Here is a 22,142-nt window from a genome sequence, read left to right on the forward strand (position 1 = left end):
TTCCATCTCGGTATAATATTGCGATTGTGATGAACTGGGCGAAGCCGGCTAGAATGAAAGTTATTAAAACAAAGATTGGGAAAACGATGCCAAGCATTTTGTTTGTCAAGATTTAAAGGGAATGTATGGAACTATGATAGGAATAGACACAATGGCGCGGGATTTTTTTGCATAGCAACGGTGACGTCAGAACCTACGTCTGCCTTAGTAATCAATGATAAAAAAAGCACCGAATAAGGTCAATGTCGAAAGGGGCGATGGGAGCGAGGAAGAAAATCTGACAAAAGCGCAAGGAGAGGGGAAAGATACGAAAGGAGAAGTAGAGTGCATGAGAATTATCAGAGGAGAGAGAGCAAAAGATTCAAAATGTCTAAAAGCACTTAGAGGGAAAAATTAAAAATAATATACAATAATAATGATGGTGGTGATGGTGATGGTGAAGGTGATGGAGATTTTGCATTTATCAAGTTTTCTAGGAATCTCGAAAATCCATGCTATTGAAATTTTTAAAAGTAATAAATGTGATTTCAGGGAAGGCCCTGGCGCTGGTCGACAAGGAGAAAGGGTCACTGAGCGGGTATTCAAGGGGAGGGCGCGCTAAGCGTGGCCGAAATAGGAGAGAGTGCGCCGAGCAAGGGCGTAATCAAGGAGAAGGGATTTTGAGCAATGTACCCAGGACTTGCCGAAGAGTGGTGCGCAGGTATAGATTTTTTGTGAAAATGTGTGAATCTGGTGATTATTGAATAAGGAAAGTTTTCGGGATGCGTTCGCCCTCCGCGCACACTCTTATGAACTACGCGACTCAGGGGGAAGCTGGCCGAAGTTGTAATCAAGAAGGGAGGGCGCTGAGAAGAGCTGTAACCGAGGATTGCAGGCGCGTACCCAGGATTGACTGAGGGGAGTGGGGGGTGGGTAGGTTTGGGGGGGTTACGCAGTCAAAGGTATCATATGGAAAAAGCATAGTACTTGAAGATTTCTTAAAAGTTAAAGGGGAGATGAGTTTACCGGGGTTAAATTCCTCCTCTTTTAGGCAGTCTTAGCTTTACCCGGCACAAATGATAATAATGCATGTCCCCTATTTAAAACACCGCGTGTGTTCCACACATTTTTTGTTTGCTTTTGGAAGTAAATTTGTTTTAACAACTTCTAGTTGTTATAATCACGTGGAAAACGGAAGAGAGTTAGAAAATTAGGTCTCGGCGGTAGCCTTTCAACGAGGCGCAGGCGAGTGCCATCATTAATTTGCCACAGACACGTTCCGCGGGAACCGCGCGCATTCCTAAACTGTCTGTCTAGGATCAGGCAGAAATACGGATTTTCCTTTTCTAATAAGAATATCAAATTTCGTGGGAAACTCAGAGCGAATCGTGGACAGATTGGCCATGGTTCATTGATCGGCGACATAAAGAAACCTTGCCAGCGACAGACGAAAAGCACACTTGTATGGGAGATCGATTGGTTCAAAGCAGTTCAAAAAGGCATTAAATTAACGAAGGACAGAAATGCTTCTTTTCAAGGTAAGCGTAAGCGATGTCATCTACAGGTATGAGACTAAGCTAATTTCAGGGTATCTTTGTGGAAATTGGCTAAAGAAATTGATACTTGATTTTGGGTGATATCTGCTTTCGAGAATCTATCCATTGTATTGACGAAATTAACGGAACATGTTTATTCATCTACAAAAGAAATTCTATTTCTCAAACGTACATTTAAGTAAATTAAGGGGATTTATAGGTGTTTGTAAGGAAGTTCTATTTTGTATTTTGCGAGAAACTGAGAATGTATTAAAACTATATAATGCAGGAAAGATATCATTCTTTGAAATACACATAAATACTCTCAAAACAAACGATTCAAACTCGAATATGATCGACTTAAAGATTCAAAGTGCCACTTAATGGCCCAGTGTCTACCTTCCACAAAGACTCTAACAATTCATTGTTTTTGACACGGCGTTTGATAGTTCTCTAATTTATCAGGGTACTTGTCATAGTATCAAACATCGTACGGGGTACGGGTAAGTTAATGAGGCTAGGAAATCAAGGTGTACTTTTGTGCACTTAGCGGGTGGTTGAACACAGTAAACCATCTTGTATTGAAAATTTGTGTGAGAATCTTTAAAATGACATTAACTCGATGGGGACATGCTAATACAAACAAGCTGTGCTCCTGTGCTTAGTGACAAAAGACCTTGAACACTCGAAAGCTTTAGCGGTCACTACGGCATTGAAATCATGCAACGTGAGTTTTCTTTACCTTCGTTTCATATATACACCCTAATATAATTTTATTAAGGTTAGTGAAAATAAAATAAGCATGGCAAGCACGCACAAATAAAATACAATAAGTGCTCCAGACGTGATCATTTTGGTCGTTTCGAAACACAAGTTTTCAAGTGATGACTTATGTCCTAACGTGAGAGAGTTGTTCTAACACTAAACCATCTTCCTGTTTGAAGACAAATCTTCTTTGCCTTTCCTGCCCAATAGAAGAAATAGCAAAGTCTTTATCAAATTATTTCACCGCAAAGTTAAGAGGTCCTTAAAACGTGTTATTACAACAATTCAATTAACTAACATAAGTGAAAAAATGTACATGAAGGCGATCAAGAACGGATACCATTGGTTTGGATTAAGCGGATGTTTTTCTAAATAAATGCAAAACCTCACGGTCTAGAACTGATCAAACTGTCTAGATAGTGTTTATTTTGCCGCGGTCTTTTGTCATTAAACCCTTTAATTTCAATTTCCAAAAGGACTTAGACAGATTTAGGGCTGTTTTGGAATGATCGTTTGTGTCCCGGAGAAAAGCTGCTTATAGTCGCATTCCATGCGTTTTTCAGCGCTGATAAACAGAGAAATTAAAAGGGTGTTAAGTTAATAAGCAAAGAAATCTAACAGTCGGTTCTAGAATACAAAATGGACATATCAGGTAAAAATAGCCCAGGCATTTATGGATTTTAAAGTAAAAATAGATCAGAAATTGGTTCAGCACTCGTAAAGTACCAAACCTCAAAGAAGTCAACAACATTGTAAATTACTTACGAGTGATTGCCTACTTATACATCGAATGAGGACGATTCTCTCACATAGAAATCAATTTTTCAATTATCCACTTAAAATTAAGAGAAAAGAAAAACAATAGAAGCGGTTTAGACCGCCCACATTGTTAATAACGCAAACAAATTATGATTTGATGGGTAAGGTCTCGCTTTGATATCTTTATTTGAAGGTCACTAAGTCTGAAAAATAGTTTATCTTAAAATCAAGGGTTTTGACGGGTGGACTTGATTCCGTTGTGATTTCGCCATAATAAACCGAGATAAACTGCCATAATAAACTGAAAATGTGTTTTTCACGAACAAAATTTTTCACACGCCTTAACATTTTCGCACGCATGACGATCTGGGTTTGATTTTCGAACTCTATGTTCCCTTCTTATTAACACAAACACAAGTTGTTGTCCATTAGAGGGAAACTTTCCCTCTAATGGCTCCCGAAGACGGCTGGTTATCTGAGACGTACAATAGTACAGCCAAGAGATGTGTTGAACAGCGTATGAAGTTCGCTCACATCACAGCCACACGATTGACCTGTTTCGCTTTCTCATAACTCAGCGATTTAGATACCGGAAGCGTGCGACAGTGAGTAATTAGAAGCAGGGTTATGACCCGATGCAAGCTCTGTATAGAAGCGTCATGTACAAGACGAGAAAGGATCTCACGATTATTAGCTTAAGTGGATAAAACGCACGTCCCAAAACGCGTACCCTCCCCTCTTGGTCAACAAAATGTTACCTCTCCCCCCACCCTCCCAGCAAATTCTTGGTACTCGACTGCCAAAAGGCACCCCAAAGTGAGCCCCTCAACTACCTTATTACACTATATTTTCGCGATTTTCCCTATTTTCGTAAAAAACAGATCACTTTATTTTCGTGATTTCGCGATTTTGGGATAATAAAATCAAGCAAAACAAGTAGAATTAAAATGTGCTGAAATCATCAATACTCAATCAATATGTAACAAAAATATGCGTGGGCTAAATTTAGTTTCATTAAAATCTATAACCAACTCAACCCCTTACCGTACTATATGTACATTAGTTGACTAAATAGACAAGGTGTTTCCATAAAGCTTATTAAACGGCCAATATTCCCCCAAAGGCTTCTTATGTACTCACTTAATTTTCGCAGGCGCAGGCGCGTACACCCCCACCCCCCCCCCCCCCTCCTCCGGGAAAGTAATATGCTTTACCATATGATGGCTATGACTGCGCACCCCCCCCCCCCCCCCCCCCCACTAAGCCAATCTTGGGAGCGCGCCTGCGTTGTATCATCGAGCTAAGCGCAGTTGAAATTCCAATGTGAATGATATGTCTTGTCAAGGTCTTGTCTTATTGCAACTGATCGCGATCATGATATCGCTATAGGTGTGGACTTGTTTTGATTTTGTTAGATTTCTCTTCGCGTTGGAGGAACTTGTGGTATCAGTACGCATGTTTTGAATACCTTTGAGATGCATTTGGGATACCTGTGGCAACCAAATACCTGGAGGCCTGTGGTAATCATCAATAGCTAAATAAGGATGGGGCCTCCCCAGAGGTCGACATGCAATATAGTCCAGCTTGATATCCGTAAAAATAGAACCCTCAAGTCAAGGCTCTTATCTGAAATTCCAATAAATGTATTAGAACTAGAATAATTAATCACTGATTGATCATTACTTGCAGATAATAGAAGCTGTACTTCTTTCAACGTTACTGGTATTTGCTTGTGCTGTCAAACTAGGTGAGAATGACATCGCGTCGTCATTATTGCACAACAACTGAACAACTAGTAAAATAATCACATAAAACTGGACAGTCATTTTTGCACAACCACTGAACGACTACTAAATATTCACATATATAACTGGACAGTCCAGTTATACAGTCCAGTTATACAGTCCAGTTGTACAATCAAACATTCGGCAATGAACAGCAATTGATTACTCACATGTAACTAGACCAATCAATGGACAATCAAAACTTTCAATAAACAAACAATAAACACTAAACAAACAAAAAAGAACTCAACAATTAAAGAACACATAAACAATAATTAGTTTAGTGAAGTATTAATAAACAACTGGAAAAAAACACGGTAGAAACACTACATGTGTAAATGCGCCTGCGGTGGTTTCGAATATTGCGTTCCAAGCAATTTAAATCTAAGCACTAAGAAGAAACACATTTCCAAATTTTCTGAGAGGACTTGCGCTAAGAGATCACAGTGCTCACGGAAAAAAGCAAGAATTTGTTTTTAAGGTTTAGTTTCATTTCAAGATTTTATTTTTTGTCGTTCTCTGGTGTGTCGTTCTCTGGTGTGTTTATTTTGGTTTGAATTTGTCATTCAACAGGTCACGTGATCTCTTAGCGCAAGTTCCGTATTGCGACGCAACTATCAATCAGATCTCTTCCCTGACTACATTAATATCCAGTTGATATAAGGATGTGTTGACCTCTTGCGTGCGACCTCATAAGGGATAGCAGAAGTGGGAACAATTTGAACACCCCTTAAGGGACAGCAATTAATAGAACTTTATACCCTAAAAGATAGGACGATCACCCTCGTCTACTTTTATGGGGAGTCCCCCAGGGGGTGAAATGGTGTAGACAGCACATTTGAATAAAACCTCAATAGTAAAAATAGTCCGTTGCAAATTATCGAGCACCCAGAGAAATTAAACCTTTCTCTTGACTCGGATTGAAGTAACAGACCGACTCCTCTAATCTCCCTTTACAGAAGAACAAGAAAAAAACGTTACATGTAACGCAATTGTGACTGAAGCGTCACGCTACCCTCCTGACCACGCCGTGGCTGCACCTTGTTGTCATGGCAACGGAGTACAATACTCGTGTATCAATGGGCACAGGCGGGTCAGCGGTGAAGCCGTAAGAGTATGCGTGGATGGGACACTTAGAGGAGAACAGCCTGTCTGCAAGTTCCCTAAAGGTGAGTAGCCACCATTTTGTTATCCTTGCAAAGTACCAAGTGAGAGAAAGTATCCATTTCCATCGGCTAATTTGGGGAAGCTGTTGTAGTATTTTGAATTGAATTTGAGCAAAAAACTTTGACTTCAGTTGCGGACCATTTGATGTTTGACGGGCGGAGTGTTTTTTTTTTTTTTTTTTTCGATTTTTATTCCCGGACAGTTTTGCTGCTCTTTTTTTTCCAAAAGGATGTGGCGATTTTTTCCCAGTTTTTTTTGCTCGATTTTTCTTCAAGGGTCTGAGCCTTTCTCGACTTTTTTGAGGGATGGGGGTTGGGGGGATCAGCCCCCTTCAAATATCCAATGCGGTAACCCATAATGCACTATTTTCCTATTTCAGCATTCACGTGTGGTAACCCCGGACCTGTAATGAATGGATACTTCGTAGGGTCACGATACGCGATTGGTGATCACGTGACTTACAACTGTTACCCAGGCTTCGGTATGCGCGGCCATCCATCACGAGAGTGCCTGCCTAGCGGCATGTGGAGTGAGCCTCCTGAATGTGTCTGTAAGTACATGGCATGTGGAGTGTGTTCCCCCTGAATGTGTCTGTAAGTACACGGCATGTGGAGTGTGCCCCCTGAATGTGTCTGTAAGTACACGGCATGTGGAGTGTGTTCCCCCGGAATGTGTCTGTAAGTACACGGCATGTGGAGTGTGCCCCCTGAATGTGTCTGTAAGTACACGGCATGTGGAGTGAGCCCCCTGAATGTGTCTGTAAGTACATGGCATGTGGAGTGTGTTCCCCCGGAATGTGTCTGTAAGTACATGGCATGTAGAGTGTGTTCCCCCGGAATGTGTCTGTAAGTACATGGCATGTGGAGTGTGTTCCCCCGGAATGTGTCTGTAAGTACATAGCATGTGGAGTGTGTTCCCCCTGAATGTGTCTGTAAGTACACGGCGTTGGGTGAATCCCCCGGAATGTGTCTGGAAGTAAACGATGTGGTATGTCTTTTGATCAAGTAAAAGAAGGGATGCGTATTACTTAATTTGAGAGTCAAACATTGAACAACAAATACCAGTTTTAAGAAAAAAAGTTATCTAAGCGAATAGTTGAATTTGCGCTATCGAAAAAAAGTCTAGTAAAAAAATAGAATAAAGTTAGAAACAGTAAAGAAAGTGAAATATTAGACATATGAGCGAAATCAATTTGAATAGTGAAAAAAAGCATTGTGCGCAATTATGATTGCCTATTGATCATTAAGACCCATACGCTTGCGTCATTATTGGTGCAGTTTAGCAGTAGTATAGCCATTTAGAAGATTTCCTTGCATCGCTACTTTGCCTGCCCACTTGATAATTCAATCAATAAAGCAACTATTCATAATTCAACCTTACTTCTCAGTGGTAGAAGAGCTACAACTCGAAGTAGACAACGCTGCCGAGGTCGTCAGCGGAAATTTGCTACACAGGCTCTACGAACCAAGCTGCGCGGAGCCTGGACACCACTGTGAGCCCCCACCGCTGTCCCGAAAACGTCGCTCACTGCAGGCTCATTCATCGGATGGTCTCGATCTGGTGTTCCTCTTTGATGCCTCTCGTGCTATAAATAAAGAGAAGTTTAAGGTCGGGCTGAGGTTTGCGCAGGAGCTGATCAGAATATTGGACGCTACCTTGGGGTAAGTTGGGTTGGCGAGTTTTGGGGGGGGAGGGGGGGAGGTTTGGGGGGGAAGATGATAGGGCTGGTGCACTTTAAACAACCTTCACCGCCATGACTTGTTTTTATCACTTTGCATTTAAAATCTTGATAATCATTAAAGACTTGTTTTTAGCACTTTGCATTTAAAATCTTGATTATCATTAAAGACTTGTTTTTATCACTTTGCATTTAAAATCTTGATAATCATTAAAGACTTGTTTTAATCACTTCCTCATGTTTCGAGCGGAAATCGAACCCGTTTTTATATTGGTGAGATACCCCCTACACTGATGCACTAACACACTGGGCCACCTGTGGTGAGAGGCCCCATACACTGATGCACTAACACACTGGGCTACCTGTGGTGAGAGGCCCCATACACTGATGCACTAACACACTGGGCCACCTGTGGTGAGAGGCCCCATACACTGATGCACTAACACACTGGGCCACCTGTGGTGAGAGGCCCCATACACTGATTCGCTAACACACTGGGCCACCTGTGGTGAGAGGCCCCATACACTGATGCACTAACACACTGGGTCACCTGTGGTGAGAGGCCCCCTACACTGGTGCACTAACACACTGGGCCACCTGTGGTGAGAGGCCCCATACAATGATGCACTAACACGCTGGGCCACCTGTGGTGAGAGGCCCCATACACTGATGCACTAACACATTGGGCCACCTGTGGTGAGAGGCCCCATACAATGATGCACTAACACGCTGGGCCACCTGTGGTGAGAGGCCCCATACACTGATGCACTAACACATTGGGCCACCTGTGGTGAGAGGCCCCATACACTGATTCGCTAACACACTGGGTCACCTGTGGTGAGAGGCCCCATACACTGATTCGCTAACACACTGGGCCACCTGTGGTGAGAGGCCCCATACACTGATTCGCTAACGGCCATGCTAATGCGCTTACATAGACTTGCATAGATTGGGTTACCTGTGATTCCTATACGTAAGTAAGTCTGGAGGTGAGCTAAAGCACTGAACCATTGGTCAAAGTTCAGACATCCGTTATACTGACAAAGGTTTTACTGATAGAACCTCTTTAAATGAGAACACCTATTCTAATGAAACGTACGATTACGAGCCCTGAAGGCAGCCTGTCTCTTTCTCTCTTCAGTCGAGGACAACTGAGGGTTGGTTCCGTCACTTTCGGCACAAAAGTGGAAATCAACTTCAACATGTCACCCGCTGGTCAGCGGACTATCCGCAAATTGTGGTCAATCAAGAAATCAGGGGGCTGCGGTGGAGAACTCGGAGACGCCCTTGACAACATAATAACCACGATTGTACCCCGGATGAGGCCGAGCAGCAATAAAGGTAACAATAGTCAACTAACCGTTCCAGATAATGAGGCCCCTGTGTACATCGAGCGTTACGAGACTTTGATTAGTCAGAGTTTATTGAGAGCGCCGTCTATAACTTTAACAAGTTTTTGCTTATTTTACGATAAGGCTTGAAGCTAAAGCACCTTGAAAAGCAGTAATTGGGTAATTGAGTGAAACCATGTCTGCAAACCTACAGTATATGTTCTTTTTAAAACATGTAACATATGAAGAAAACGTTGTCGTTTTGGGGGTCTGGTACCGAGGAATCTTGTTTCTTTTCAAAGACTTTCTCAATAGACTAAAGATGGTCACAGTCACTGATTTTCTTTTCTGATTACAAATCATAAAGTTTACGGAGCACCTGCGGAACGAAAACCTTAAAAAATAACAAGAACTATGCAGTTTTTCCAAATAAGGAATATATTAGTTTCCTTATATAAAAGTGACCGCGTTTGGAGAAAACGACAATTTTCGGCTAAATTTTCTTGATATGTGCTAATAAGACCACACGGACCCAGTCCTTTAATACTTAATGAGAGTTAGGTCACCAGGTCAGTCCCTAAATGCCAATATACTTCACTTACTAATCACTTGTGGGGGATTTTTCAAACGTAATCTGTTTGTCGTATAGCATTCTGCACACTTTCGGGGAATCCTTCTAACGTAATCTGTTTGTCTTATAGCATTCTGCACACTTTCGGGGAATCCTTCTAACGTAATCTGTTTGTCTTATAGCACTCTGCACACATTCGGGGAATCCTTCTAACGTAATCTGTTTGTCTTATAGCATTCTGCACACATTCGGGGAATCCTTCTAACGTAATCTGTTTGTCTTATAGCATTCTGCACACATTCGGGGAATCCTTCTAACGTAATCTGTTTGTCTTATAGCATTCTGCACACTTTCGGGGAATCCTTCTAACGTAATCTGTTTGTCTTATAGCACTTTGCACACATTCGGGGAATCCTTCTAACGTAATCTGTTTGTCTTATAGCATTCTGCACACTTTCGGGGAATCCTTCTAACGTAATCTGTTTGTCTTATAGCATTCTGCACACTTTCGGGGAATCCTTCTAACGTAATCTGTTTGTCTTATAGCACTCTGCACACATTCGGGGAATCCTTCTAACGTAATCTGTTTGTCTTATAGCATTCTGCACACATTCGGGGAATCCTTCTAACGTAATCTGTTTGTCTTATAGCATTCTGCACACATTCGGGGAATCCTTCTAACGTAATCTGTTTGTCTTATAGCATTCTGCACACTTTCGGGGAATCCTTCTAACGTAATCTGTTTGTCTTATAGCACTTTGCACACATTCGGGGAATCCTTCTAACGTAATCTGTTTGTCTTATAGCATTCTGCACACTTTCGGGGAATCCTTCTAACGTAATCTGTTTGTCTTATAGCACTTTGCACACATTCGGGGAATCCTTCTTACGTAATCTGTTTGTCTTATAGCATTCTGCACACATTCGGGGAATCCTTCTAACGTAATCTGTTTGTCTTATAGCACTTTGCACACATTCGGGGAATCCTTCTAACGTAATCTGTTTGTCTTATAGCATTCTGCACACTTTCGGGGAATCCTTCTAACGTAATCTGTTTGTCTTATAGCACTTTGCACACATTCGGGGAATCCTTCTAACGTAATCTGTTTGTCTTATAGCATTCTGCACACTTTCGGGGAATCCTTCTAACGTAATCTGTTTGTCTTATAGCACTTTGCACACATTCGGGGAATCCTTCTTACGTAATCTGTTTGTCTTATAGCACTTTGCACACATTCGGGGAATCCTTCTAACGTAATCTGTTTGTCTTATAGCACTTTGCACACATTCGGGGAATCCTTCTAACGTAATCTGTTTGTCTTATAGCACTTTGCACACATTCGGGGAATCCTTCTTACGTAATCTGTTTGTCTTATAGCACTTTGCACACATTCGGGGAATCCTTCAGTAGTAGGGTTTTGGCGCAGCTGGCGCAACTTTTTGATCTCCCCAAATTTCATCCCAAAATGGCGCAAAAGTCTCCGCGCACCTCCGCCAAGCCTCGCGACCTGCGCATGCGCGAGTTTGCCAGAGATCTCTTGCACGACCACGCCCACCTGTCAATCACTTTGTCACGTGATAGCCACGCCCACCTGTCAATCATTTTGTCAAAAACCTGTCAATCATTTTGTCAAAAACCTGTCAATCACTTTGTCAAGAACCTGTCAATCACTTTGTCAAAAACCTGTCAATCACTTTGTCACGTGATAGCCACGCCCACCTGTCAATCACTTTGTCACGTGATAGCCACGCCCACCTGTCAATCACTTTGTCACGTGATAGCCACGCCCACCTGTCAATCACTTTGTCACGTGATAGCCACGCCCACCTGTCAATCACTTTGTCACGTGATAGCCACGCCCACCTGTCAATCATTTTGTCAAAAACCTGTCAATCATTTTGTCAAAAACCTGTCAATCACTTTGTCAAGAACCTGTCAATCACTTTGTCAAAAACCTGTCAATCACTTTGTCACGTGATAGCCACGCCCACCTGTCAATCACTTTGTCACGTGTCGCACCTAGGGGGAGCTCGGGAGGCTATTCTGGTCTAAAGACGTATGAGGCCCTAGATAAAATGACATTAAAGACGGAGGTGAAGATTAAAAACGATGCGGCTACAGCCGGCGGTTGCTCGGTGCTGGAGGTGAATGTGAGTAACACTGCGGATGTGGGGCCTGAACACTGCTGATGTGACGCTGATTACTATGAAGACTCAGAATACGGAAGCTCCGACCCCGTTGGGTTTGTGGCTGGAGCGGCGACAATTGTCCTTGGTGTTCTAGCAATGTTAGTCTCCATGCCACGGTATGATGAAAAAAGATGGGTAAGATACTAGTCCACGAATGTGGTGCGGAGACACCCCACCTAGGGGAGCTCGAGAGGCTAGCCTCTCGGCTTCACATCTAGAAAGCCTTTGAAAAGTGGTTTAAAGACATGAACAGTTTAATAAAATGGAGGAACGAACAGTTGAACGTACGGTTGAAGATCGGTCACCACCACCATACAATATCCCCGGCGGACCGGTGCCTGAGATTGACGTCCCCACCCTCATGCCGGAATTTGCACTGTTTGACCGAGCCCTCACCGAATACGAGACTAGTAGAGCCTCCTTGGGAGACGAGGATAGTAGTAACACCCTTTGCAATCATGACGACCTAGTCACAGAAGACGGGGTCACTAGTTGCTTAGAGTGCGGGGAACAGATGCAGCGCGTGATCGCGCACGAAAGGGAATGGGGTTTTTACGGACATTCCGACGGCAAACGGTCTTCGGATCCAAGTCGGGTCCAGGTGCGTAGGTCTGAGGACAGAAATATTGACAAGGATGTGGAGAACATGGGTTTTAGTGGGGTGATTGTAGCCAAAGCTAACGAGATATACACTCAGGTGACGAAAGGCCAGATTTTTCGCGGCGACCCACGGAAGGCGATCGTCTTTGCGTGTATCTACTACGCCTACAAGATGTCTGGTAAGTGTCAGACACCGAAAACCTTGATGGAAACTTTTGGATTGAGCAAGAAGAGCTGCCTTAAGGGTCTAAAAATCTTCAGTATTAACATGCCTAAAGATTACTTACTGCACGGGACGTCTACAACCGTCGTGGACCACATTCGCGATGTGATGGATAGATTCTCGGCGTCCCCCGCACAGAAGGGAGAGGTGGTCCAGCTCTACTACAGATCTAAGAACCGCTCGTCTGAGTTGAATCGCGCTCGCCCACAATCCTTTGCGGTCGCTTTAACCTATTACTGGGTACGGCTAAAGGGGGTCGATATTACACTTAAAAAATTCTCTGAAAGAACGGGCGTCTCCGAGTTAACCATCAGTAGGAAAGCGAGAGAAGTGGCCACAGTCCTGGGTACGCCTGGTGTGGTATGATGTTTCCTGATTTCCAGAGAAATCAGGATTTCCAGAAAACTGTCAGTTCGGAGTAGATGTGAATTAACACGTCTAAAAAAAATTCGAAAAAAGTGGTTTAAAGACGTGGATGTAATAACAAAATGGATATGCAAAGTGCTGGAAGTCTTACAAATCTCGCCGTGGAGGATCAAGCCGCCACCTTAGCGAGGTGGGGAGCCGCAGACTTTGACGCCGTTATGGAGCGCGCGGCGTGGGAGGGGTGCGTCGAGACCGTGAGGTTGTGTAAGAGTTGGGGTGCGACGGATTTCGAAAAGCCGATGGTCAGGGCCGCAATGAACGGCCACACCGAGATCGTTAAGATGTGTTGTGAGTCGGGCGCCTGTGACTTCGTGTATCCAGCGTCCATGGCCGCGAAAGGCGGGCACGTAGAGGTTTTGAAGGTGATGGGCGAGTATTGTGCCGACGGAGGAGAGGCCATGACCGAGGCCATGGGTACTGCGGCGGCGGAAGGTCAGGTGGGGGTTGTTGAGTTGTTGATAGATCTAGGTGCCGATGTCGATGTCGGTTGGGCCACCGCCGAGGCGGCGTACAATGGGCACGTTGAGGTTCTAAAGCTGCTGAGAGAAAACTTCAGCGAGTTTGACCCGGACTATGCTATAACACCGGCCACCGAATCTGGCAACCTCGAGATTGTGAGGTTGTGCTTGGAGTGGGGCGCGACCGATCTCATTGTACATATGAACTACGCGCGGTTTTTGGGTCTACACGAAATTGTCGCGGTGCTACGTGCGGCGTGGAGGTGGGGTCTCGTGCATGAGGAGCTCCCGGAGAAGCTACACAAGGTGAGATTCCGTAGAAAGCTGGAGGACGAACTAATGCCAGTAGCTTGGCATCCTGACAGGTTTTGGGATTGGTGCATGGATGAGCAAGAGAAGGAAATGTTGGGAGAATGCTTCGCCAGGTAGACGTCGGCCGGCTAGAAGGCGGGTATCGCGTGTTGGATTGAAAAGTGATTTAAGGACATGACCGGTTTGATAGAAATGGAGAACCAAACGGTGAAAGACTCGAAAGTATCCCCCGTAAAGCGAACAACGGATTATAAGTGTCTTCATGGCAGAGTGAAATATTATTGCAAAGATTGTCACGGATCGCAAATCTGCCCTCACAACCGGAGAAAAACGCGGTGCAGAGAATGTAACGGCGGTAGCATTTGTGAGCACAGACGAGCAAGATATGTCTGTAAAGACTGCAAGGGGAAAGGGATGTGTGAACACGGCAAACAGAGACCCTTTTGTAAGTTATGCGGAGGGTCTCAAATATGCGAACACGATAGACAAAAGCACCATTGCAGAACGTGTAACGGAAATTAACATTGACCCACTCAGTTTTGTAACGCGTCTCACGTTACAAAACACATACATTCCTAATCACCCTAACAACTAGCGATTCTGAAAATAGGTTTTGTATTTACATTGGGAGTTCGCGGTCGCCAGGGTGGTCTGGTATGCACACGTGAACAGGTATTGTCTTCTTGCGGTACGTCACATCCGTCCACATGCATCCCGCATGTTACCGGAATAGATACCAAGCTAAACCAGCCGTAAAGGCTGTGATTGTGACAAGGTTATTTTCGTGCTGCGTGTTCGTGGGTTTAATCACGTCCGGCTTTGGGTTAGTTTTCGCCTCCGGTTCCGGTTTGTGAGCCGTGACTGACTCGGTATGAGGTAACACAATCTTTGAATGACCCATATTATGTTTTGGGATCGTTTTTATCTCGTTATTTATCAGATTCAGCCCCAGTTTCATATCAGTGGTGGCTTTTTGTAACTTGTTATTATAGCCAGCGATCGAAGTGTTGTTATTTATCACAAGATACGATGGACTTAACCAACAGCCGAGGGCGAAAGCCAGGTCTAGTTTTTGTCTCGCCTGTTGTAAAGCAAACTGATACCGCTGTATACTTTTCGATATACTGTTTTCCACCACCGCGCTTTCAAAGAGTTTCGTGAAGACCTGTTTCGTTTCCTGAGCTGAACCGCTATCACCAACGATTGACGACCGGGTCTGAACTTGCGCGCCTAGAATACAGTAAACAAAGGCTTCGATGCTCTGGTTTATCCTAGACAACCCAGCTTTGGTTAACCCCAGTGATTTTTCCGGAAAGAACCACTCATACTGAAACCCAGTTCTAAGATCTTTCAGGTATTCGATCTCAAAGTGATTCATGTGTTCGTGGTCGCTTTTGGCAGCGTCCCATTCGTCGTGTAATTGATCAATGGTGCCATAAGGCTTATACTTGTCGTTAGAAGATGACAAGCCGTGATAATCATAATTATAAACGTTCCCTAACCCATGATTTATCGGTCCGAGGAACCGGAAATCGTCACCAGTTCGGAATTCTGTTCTTAGTTTTTGGTAAGCTGCTTCGCTGTAGAAGTTTTTATTCCAACTAAAGAGCCTATCTTTTGGAAGAGGGCATTGTAGCTCGTTTAATATTCGTCTGATAGTGAAAATGATGTGAAATCTGTAGAATGACCCCACTTGAGAGTCGTCAATCATGTCACGCGTCACACCACATCCAGCAGTCGCGCAAAACATAGCAAAATTTAAGGCTTGACTCCAATAACTGAGGTTCGGGGCGTCGAGCCACCTACTAGCCTCCTTTGCTGTTCTGAATACTAGCAAGCTGTCGGTGAATATGTCCCTAAAAACAAAGTGTGTCTTCACCTTTGGTGTTATAAAAACATCAAAAGAGACGTAATTATTTCTCGTAGGGTTTTCGTCCCACGGCAATATCTTGTACTCTGCACGCGCGTCTAGTCTGTATTGTTTTGGGAACCCAAACAGTTGCTGGATCGTTTCCTTGTATGCTTGTGTGTCGTCGGCGACTAGAAAATCCTGGATATTCTCAGGTTTCCAGCTGTCACCGGGGAAGTGGTATAACGTCTTGACTAGATTCCCATTCTTGTCGAATGGATCGTATTCGTCCCCATTGAAAACGAATTGCACATTGCCGTGCTCGTCGGCAGAGAACCTGAAGCGTGAGTAGTAGGGGTACCTTTTCACAAATTCTGTAAACTTCATCTTATATGACATATAAGATGTTTTTAAATCAGTCCTTTACGCATCTCAATTCATAGATCCATCCGACGGGAGTTCTCTCGTACAGAAATTTCACCGAGCGGGTCGACTCGCCAGGTCTTTCAAAATCTCTTCTCTTACTGTTTCCCTCAGCTTGGTGATGTTTACGTTTTTTTCGTCCTCTCTTACCGACTTTTGACGGATCTGGAGCTTTAGAGCCTCAAACTTGTCCACCTCGTTCAAGATTAAAGAGAACTCTTCGTCTGATATTTTGTTGTCTTTTAAAGCTTTAGAGACCAGGTCGCGTATGCTATTTACTTTTGCCTTTGCCATCGCCGCTGTTTGGTCGTGCTTGGAGACTTTTTGCGACAGCCGTTTAGAAACCGCCGCACAGCCTACAGACGTAAGACCGAAAACACCGGCCAAAGCACCCAACGGAACTCCGACGACGATACCAAAACCCGACAGAGAAGTCCCCAAACCACTAGACCCAAGAATGACGGATAAGAGTCCTAAGACCACACTTAACTTTGAAAACACGCTCTGCCCTCGTTTATACTTTTTCCTCACGTTCTCGTAATGTTTAACTTCTTGCTCCAAACTTCCCAAAACATCGTGGGTCTTTTGGAGTCTGAAGTTATCACCCGAGGGGCTGACCCCTCGGGGTACGTTCGGGTAGATTGAGTTGTACTCTTCCATAGCTTTATTATGGGGAGAGTTTATTCTTTAAGTGATTTCTAAAATTAGACGTATCGGGTAGAGACCGCGCTCTATTGTGTTTCCGTCACCGCCCTTTATACTAAGACGGAGACTACTCACGTAACCGACTGATGTGGTGCTAACCCGTACCGGATCGCTTGGATTGAGGTATATCTTTCCTTCATCAAGCTCTACACTTGCTAGGATTTGTGAGGGCGCCCCTTGTTGGAGGGAGTCAGACGCGTTCACAAGATCGCAGTGGATAAAAATAGCCTCGTGACCTATCATCTTTATCTCGTGGCGAGTGTTTGCTTCCAGCTCCCTGGTCTTGAGTCCTAACAGGCAGGCGAGCGGCTCATTCAACACGACGTTCCGATGAACTTCGAGTGACGAGTCTCTAATAGAGACTGACTTTTCACCAAGACGCATACCCCCATCTATTTGACGTTTTAGCGTCTCGATCGTATACTGCCCCGCGGGGATCCTAAGGATAGTGTTCTCACCGTCGGAGACCGTTCCCTCGCTTGAGAGACTGTTACAACGATTATGAAACGCACATCCTCGCAGCGCGATAAACCGCGGCTTTTCAATAGGTTGTTCTAAATAGACAGTAAAGTCACCAACGTTTCCTTCAATGTAGAGTAATACCATTTGTTATGATTTCCGTCTCCTTTTAAATCGTTCTACGGAATACAGGACGACAGCGACGATGAGAAGCCATGCGTTTTTAGCTAAAAAGCCAACAACTTCACCTGCCGTTCTAAATATGAAACTAGCTATAGCACCAACCATTCCTGGGAGTATTTCTCCTAATTTTTTGCCTATTGTTTTCAGACCATTTCCAACACCTTTTGCAACACTAGTCAGCCCAGCTTTCAGATTAGAGACAATAACACCGATAACAACGCCCACAGCGGTAACGACAGCAGCGACTGTAAATCCGTATTTCTTAAAAATCGCTTTGACACGATCTTTCAACGACATTCTCTCTTCAAGATTTTCTCTCTCCAATTGATTCTCTTCCAAAGTCTCATCTATGACAGAATTTCTTTCGCTGAGCTCTTCATTTTTACGATCTATAGCTCTTAGTCTTTCTTGGTTAGTTGTTTCACTTCGTTCCTCATTATTTTTTCTCATTTGCTCGGTGTTTCTCTCTTCTTCTTCTCTGAGTGTATTAGCTGTAGCGTCTAGTTCATCGAGTTGAATCTGAATTTGTTTGTACTTTCCGGATCTGATTTTGGTGTCAACACTCTTCCGCACCGTTCTATCCTCATTATACAACCTTTCTGGTATAGTCCAACCACCTTTTCTCGCAGAATAGAAGGAAATGAATTGTTTTCCTCTCTCATCCGTTGAAATCTGAACTAGATTTTCATCAAGATCTGGATATTTCGATAACAAAAGGTCTACCCTAAGTGTGTCCGTTGAAGGAGAACCTCCCATATTCTGTAACTCCATGTACTCGGGGACAGCCCTCCCGGGGTTTCGTGTTTTCCATAAGTCAGTTAACCTCCTACTCACATAGCTTGCACCTCTACCAAATCTGTTTGAAATCCTTTCATTCCATGATTCTCTTCCCTCACCATCGTTTGGAATAAGAGAGTCATAATCTTCGTCTACAGTAGTATTCAAATCTTCTCTACCTTCTTCTGTTGTGGGATCAAAATCTATATCCATTTCTTATTTTGTTTGAAAATAAGAAATCTTTAAGTCGTGCCAGCTCATATCCACCTACTCGCTACATAGCCAAGGGCTAACATTCCACCTCCAACGTACGCCATCTCTCCCATCTTTTGGCTGCTACTTGGTCTATAGTAATCTGAGAGCTCAGGCTCTTTCAAATCAAAATCTGGATGTGTTTGAGCGTATAGTTTGAAAGCCTCATCCGTCTCTTTATCGTTCTCATCCGCACGAACTTTATCGTTGTATTGTTCAGTCAACCAATCCTGGTATTCCTGTCTTTTTTTCTGCCAATCACCCATTGCTTGTTGATACTTTTCAAGCGCTTTATCGTGTCTTATTTTTTCTTTATCAACATGAGTAGCGTCAGAAGACAAGTATCTCGCTAGGTAACTCCCTCCGACAAACGCCGTCGCATTAATAAAAGCCCCACCAATCATAAATGCTATACTCGCCATTTATTAATCAATCTATAAGATCTTTAAGTCGCCTACAGCGGTTTTGGCAAAATCTTTTGTGTTTCCAGATAATCTTTCAGATACATACTACCGGACAGGACAGCAACCCATTTAGCATAGTTTGTGACACTCGACGAAGGGTCGCTAATAAACGATTCTTTCATAGCCTTTTTAGCAACATAACCCACGCCGGCGGCTAATCCGACAATGACTGCTGAGTCGGTGATCGTCTTCACAAGTTTGTTTTCAGTTGACATGATTTTATTTATTACAGATTCAGATAATCTTTAAATCACAACATTCCTATTTTCGGCGTCGCGTTCGGGAGGTTAGCCCCTCGAGCTCCCCCTAGGTGGGAGGTGGGTCTCCCAAGAGTTTCGGCCTCGTTGACGTTAATCTTAGACGGCTCGCCCTCTTTCTTTTTGTAAAAACGTATATACATATCCAATGCGGTAAACCCTATTCCAACTAGAGACAGTACAGTTGTAAACGACAGCTCTGGAATCCAAGCGTCCGAGAGGCTAGCCCCTCGAGCTCCCCCTTGGTGGGGTGTCTCCGCCTGTGTAGTGTCTTCTGAACTCGCCTCCGCCTCGCGTTTCATCTCCCTAGCGAGCGCTTCTCTACACCTCCTATTATATTCGGCAACTCTCTTACCGGACGCAACCTTTTTAGGGTCTTTCTCTCTAGCAGCACTCTTATTCTTGGGGGGAGGGTCCTTTGTAATCTGTTCAACCTCTTGATTTTCGTCAGACATGATTCTTTACTCACTGAATAAAGAATCTTTAAATCACATCATGCTTAAGAGCTTGCTCAGGTGTGCTCAAGAGCTTGCTTAGACGTGCTCAGGTGTGCTCAAGAGCTTGCTCAGGTGTGCTTGAAACTTCCTGAAGTTTGTTGGAAGTCTCCTGTGAAGGTGTTAGTTTAACATGCTTAGCGACCCGAAAGAGGGCACTAGCAAGTGCTACCATCCTTCCTCCCTTCAATACCAAGAGACCTGCAAAGTTTGACAGTTCGCGTTTAACCAACTCGTCGTTCTGTAAGTCTTTGCTAAGCGCTTCGGTGTCATCTACAGGAACCACGTAGGAAATGACTTGAGACACTGCTTGAAGTGCTGATTCTACTAATCCATCAGTAACTTGTTTGCCTAAGACAGTCTGGTAGCGAACAAAGTACTTTTCGACGTCTTTCGCCGGGAGCTTCTTGATATCCCCTAAACTCATGTCCACACCAAGAAATCCCTTCGTAGTCCCAAGAGATGCGAGAATAGCCAGCGATTCTCGTTTGACTTCAACATCGTCTTCGAGAGGCTCACCCTTCGAGCTCCCCTTAGACTTAGGCTCCTCTTCCATATAATCCTCAATGCTTGCCATCTTATTTTGTAAGTAGACCAAGATGTTTTTAAACCACTTCGAGGGGCTAGCCCTAGAGCTCACCGCGTCGCAGGAATCTCTAAATAATTTTGGAATGGATGCCGTAGACAGAAACAGAGTCTGGAATACTTTTCAGTTTTCAGCAGTTCTACGAACTTTTTACGAGTCTCGACGTCTAAATCACCTCCATAATCTTCAAACAGTGTTTTGGTGCCGATTTGAGATGGATTATGAAATGTGACCACACAGGCGACGTTATCACGGAAGGGCTTTGCTATGGATGTTAATTGTTGCGTCAATACCCACACTGATAATCCTTCGTGTCTCCCTGAGAACGCTAGATTGATAAACTTGTTCGAGCGTTGCTTTAGATCTTTCGATACAGCACAGTCATCCAAAACGAGTAACGTATTTGTACCAGAAAATAGCACCGCACAATCTGTTAGTAACTCGTTAATCTCATCGGTGTTACTAGCATCCGGCGATAATACCAAGAAACGTTTATCTCCGTGAGCAAATCTACGATAGGACTTGTTTTTCGCATAAGTCGGACAAATCAACACAATGTATTCAAACACATGCCGGAACGGCCCCCGGAGCTGTTCCGTGAGGTACTTTGTCTTCCCACAATTAGTAGGTCCTGTGATAATACAATGAAAAGGAACTTTTTCCCGTAATTCTTCCATTCTTTTTGTATTATCACACAAGTCCTTTTTAATACATGATTGCTCTCAAATTCGAGTTCATAACCTCCATCAACGCGTCGGCTACTACAAACATGTAGCAGGTGATGTTTCCCGTTCCTCCAACTTTTCGTTTCATTTCTAGTTTTACTCCGTCCCGCGTGTTGTTCAAGACCAGACCTCCTCCGTGAATGCTGTTATCTGGATGTGCCCTCAAGTCGACCCACAGAGCAAACTTGTTATTAGCGTAAAAATCCTTTTGCTTAACACCCTCTCTACCGAAACGTTTCTTTACCGACTCCCAGAGGTCTGGCGGTGTCATCCCCTTGGAGTAGAGACGGTTTGGCATGCCATCCACATTAATGTTGATCGATGTGATACTTGGATTGACAAACTTTTCGGAATCCCTTGCTCCTCCTGTGTAGCTCTCTGTGAACAGACATAATATCCCTGTCATTGACCTCCTCGGCAGATTAATGTGCTCGTTTATGACACCATCATTAGGTTTGGAAATGGTGAACGTTTTGTGGAGAATGACGTTCTCGTAAAAGAATCCTCTACCAACCTGATAAGCCGACAACGCCTCACGAGCCAAGTATTCACTTGAGATGCAAGCATATTCCAACTCGAGGTTTGTGATTGTGTACGTTGGAGTCTTGACCGTGTCAGCATAAACAACGACGTCGGAAACTGGGGCTAGAGTAATTTCAAAGATTAGCGGATGAGGTAACGCCTTTGGATAAAAGACTCCATGCTCGCCGAGAATAGGATGGTCGAGTGGAATGCAGTACTTGGTGTTGTGAACTGCTGCAAGAGCTACTTCCTTAGCATCTGATGTCGCTTTGTCACCTGCATTTGTCCTGAGTTTCCTCATGTTTTCAGAGGAGATACCTTGTTTTATTCTATCCTCACGATCTTCAGCTTGTAAGTATAAGTCGTGATAGGTTTGGAAGAGATCGTATCTTTGAGTATCCTGTAGTGTTTCTCCACCGAAAAGAATCTTGAGCCTTGACACTAGGTTCCGGCCAACGTTGTTGACGAGAGTATTATTCGCGTGTCCTGTGACGTTTAAGTCAAATAGTAAGGATACACTACCTGGAACAATCACTACATTTTCAGCAAGTTTTGGAATATTTATATAGAGGGTTTCTCCAGGACTTGCCGATGAGGGATTGAATGTAATCCGATTCAGCGACGATTCCGCTTTCAGGCCGAAGGGTTCCCGTGGGATCCTGTTTGGG

At 43.9% G+C, this 22,142-nt stretch overlaps 1 protein-coding gene across 1 annotated transcript in view; it reads left to right on the top strand.

The window, feature by feature from the left end:
- The first annotated feature begins 1,329 nt into the window (after positions 1-1,329).
- LOC5502106 (complement C2) overlaps positions 1,330-22,142 on the top strand; it is a 31,528-nt gene continuing 10,715 nt past the window's right edge. The window contains exons 1-6 of the mRNA XM_032370385.2: positions 1,330-1,517; positions 4,728-4,785; positions 5,782-5,991; positions 6,369-6,539; positions 7,377-7,650; positions 8,809-9,008. Coding sequence (XP_032226276.2) covers positions 1,503-1,517; positions 4,728-4,785; positions 5,782-5,991; positions 6,369-6,539; positions 7,377-7,650; positions 8,809-9,008 — 928 coding nt within the window. The 5' untranslated portion in view covers positions 1,330-1,502. The remainder of the gene's footprint in view (positions 1,518-4,727; positions 4,786-5,781; positions 5,992-6,368; positions 6,540-7,376; positions 7,651-8,808; positions 9,009-22,142) is intronic.

Source organism: Nematostella vectensis, chromosome 8 (assembly GCF_932526225.1).
Source record: "Nematostella vectensis chromosome 8, jaNemVect1.1, whole genome shotgun sequence".
Lineage (NCBI taxonomy): Eukaryota > Metazoa > Cnidaria > Anthozoa > Actiniaria > Edwardsiidae > Nematostella > Nematostella vectensis.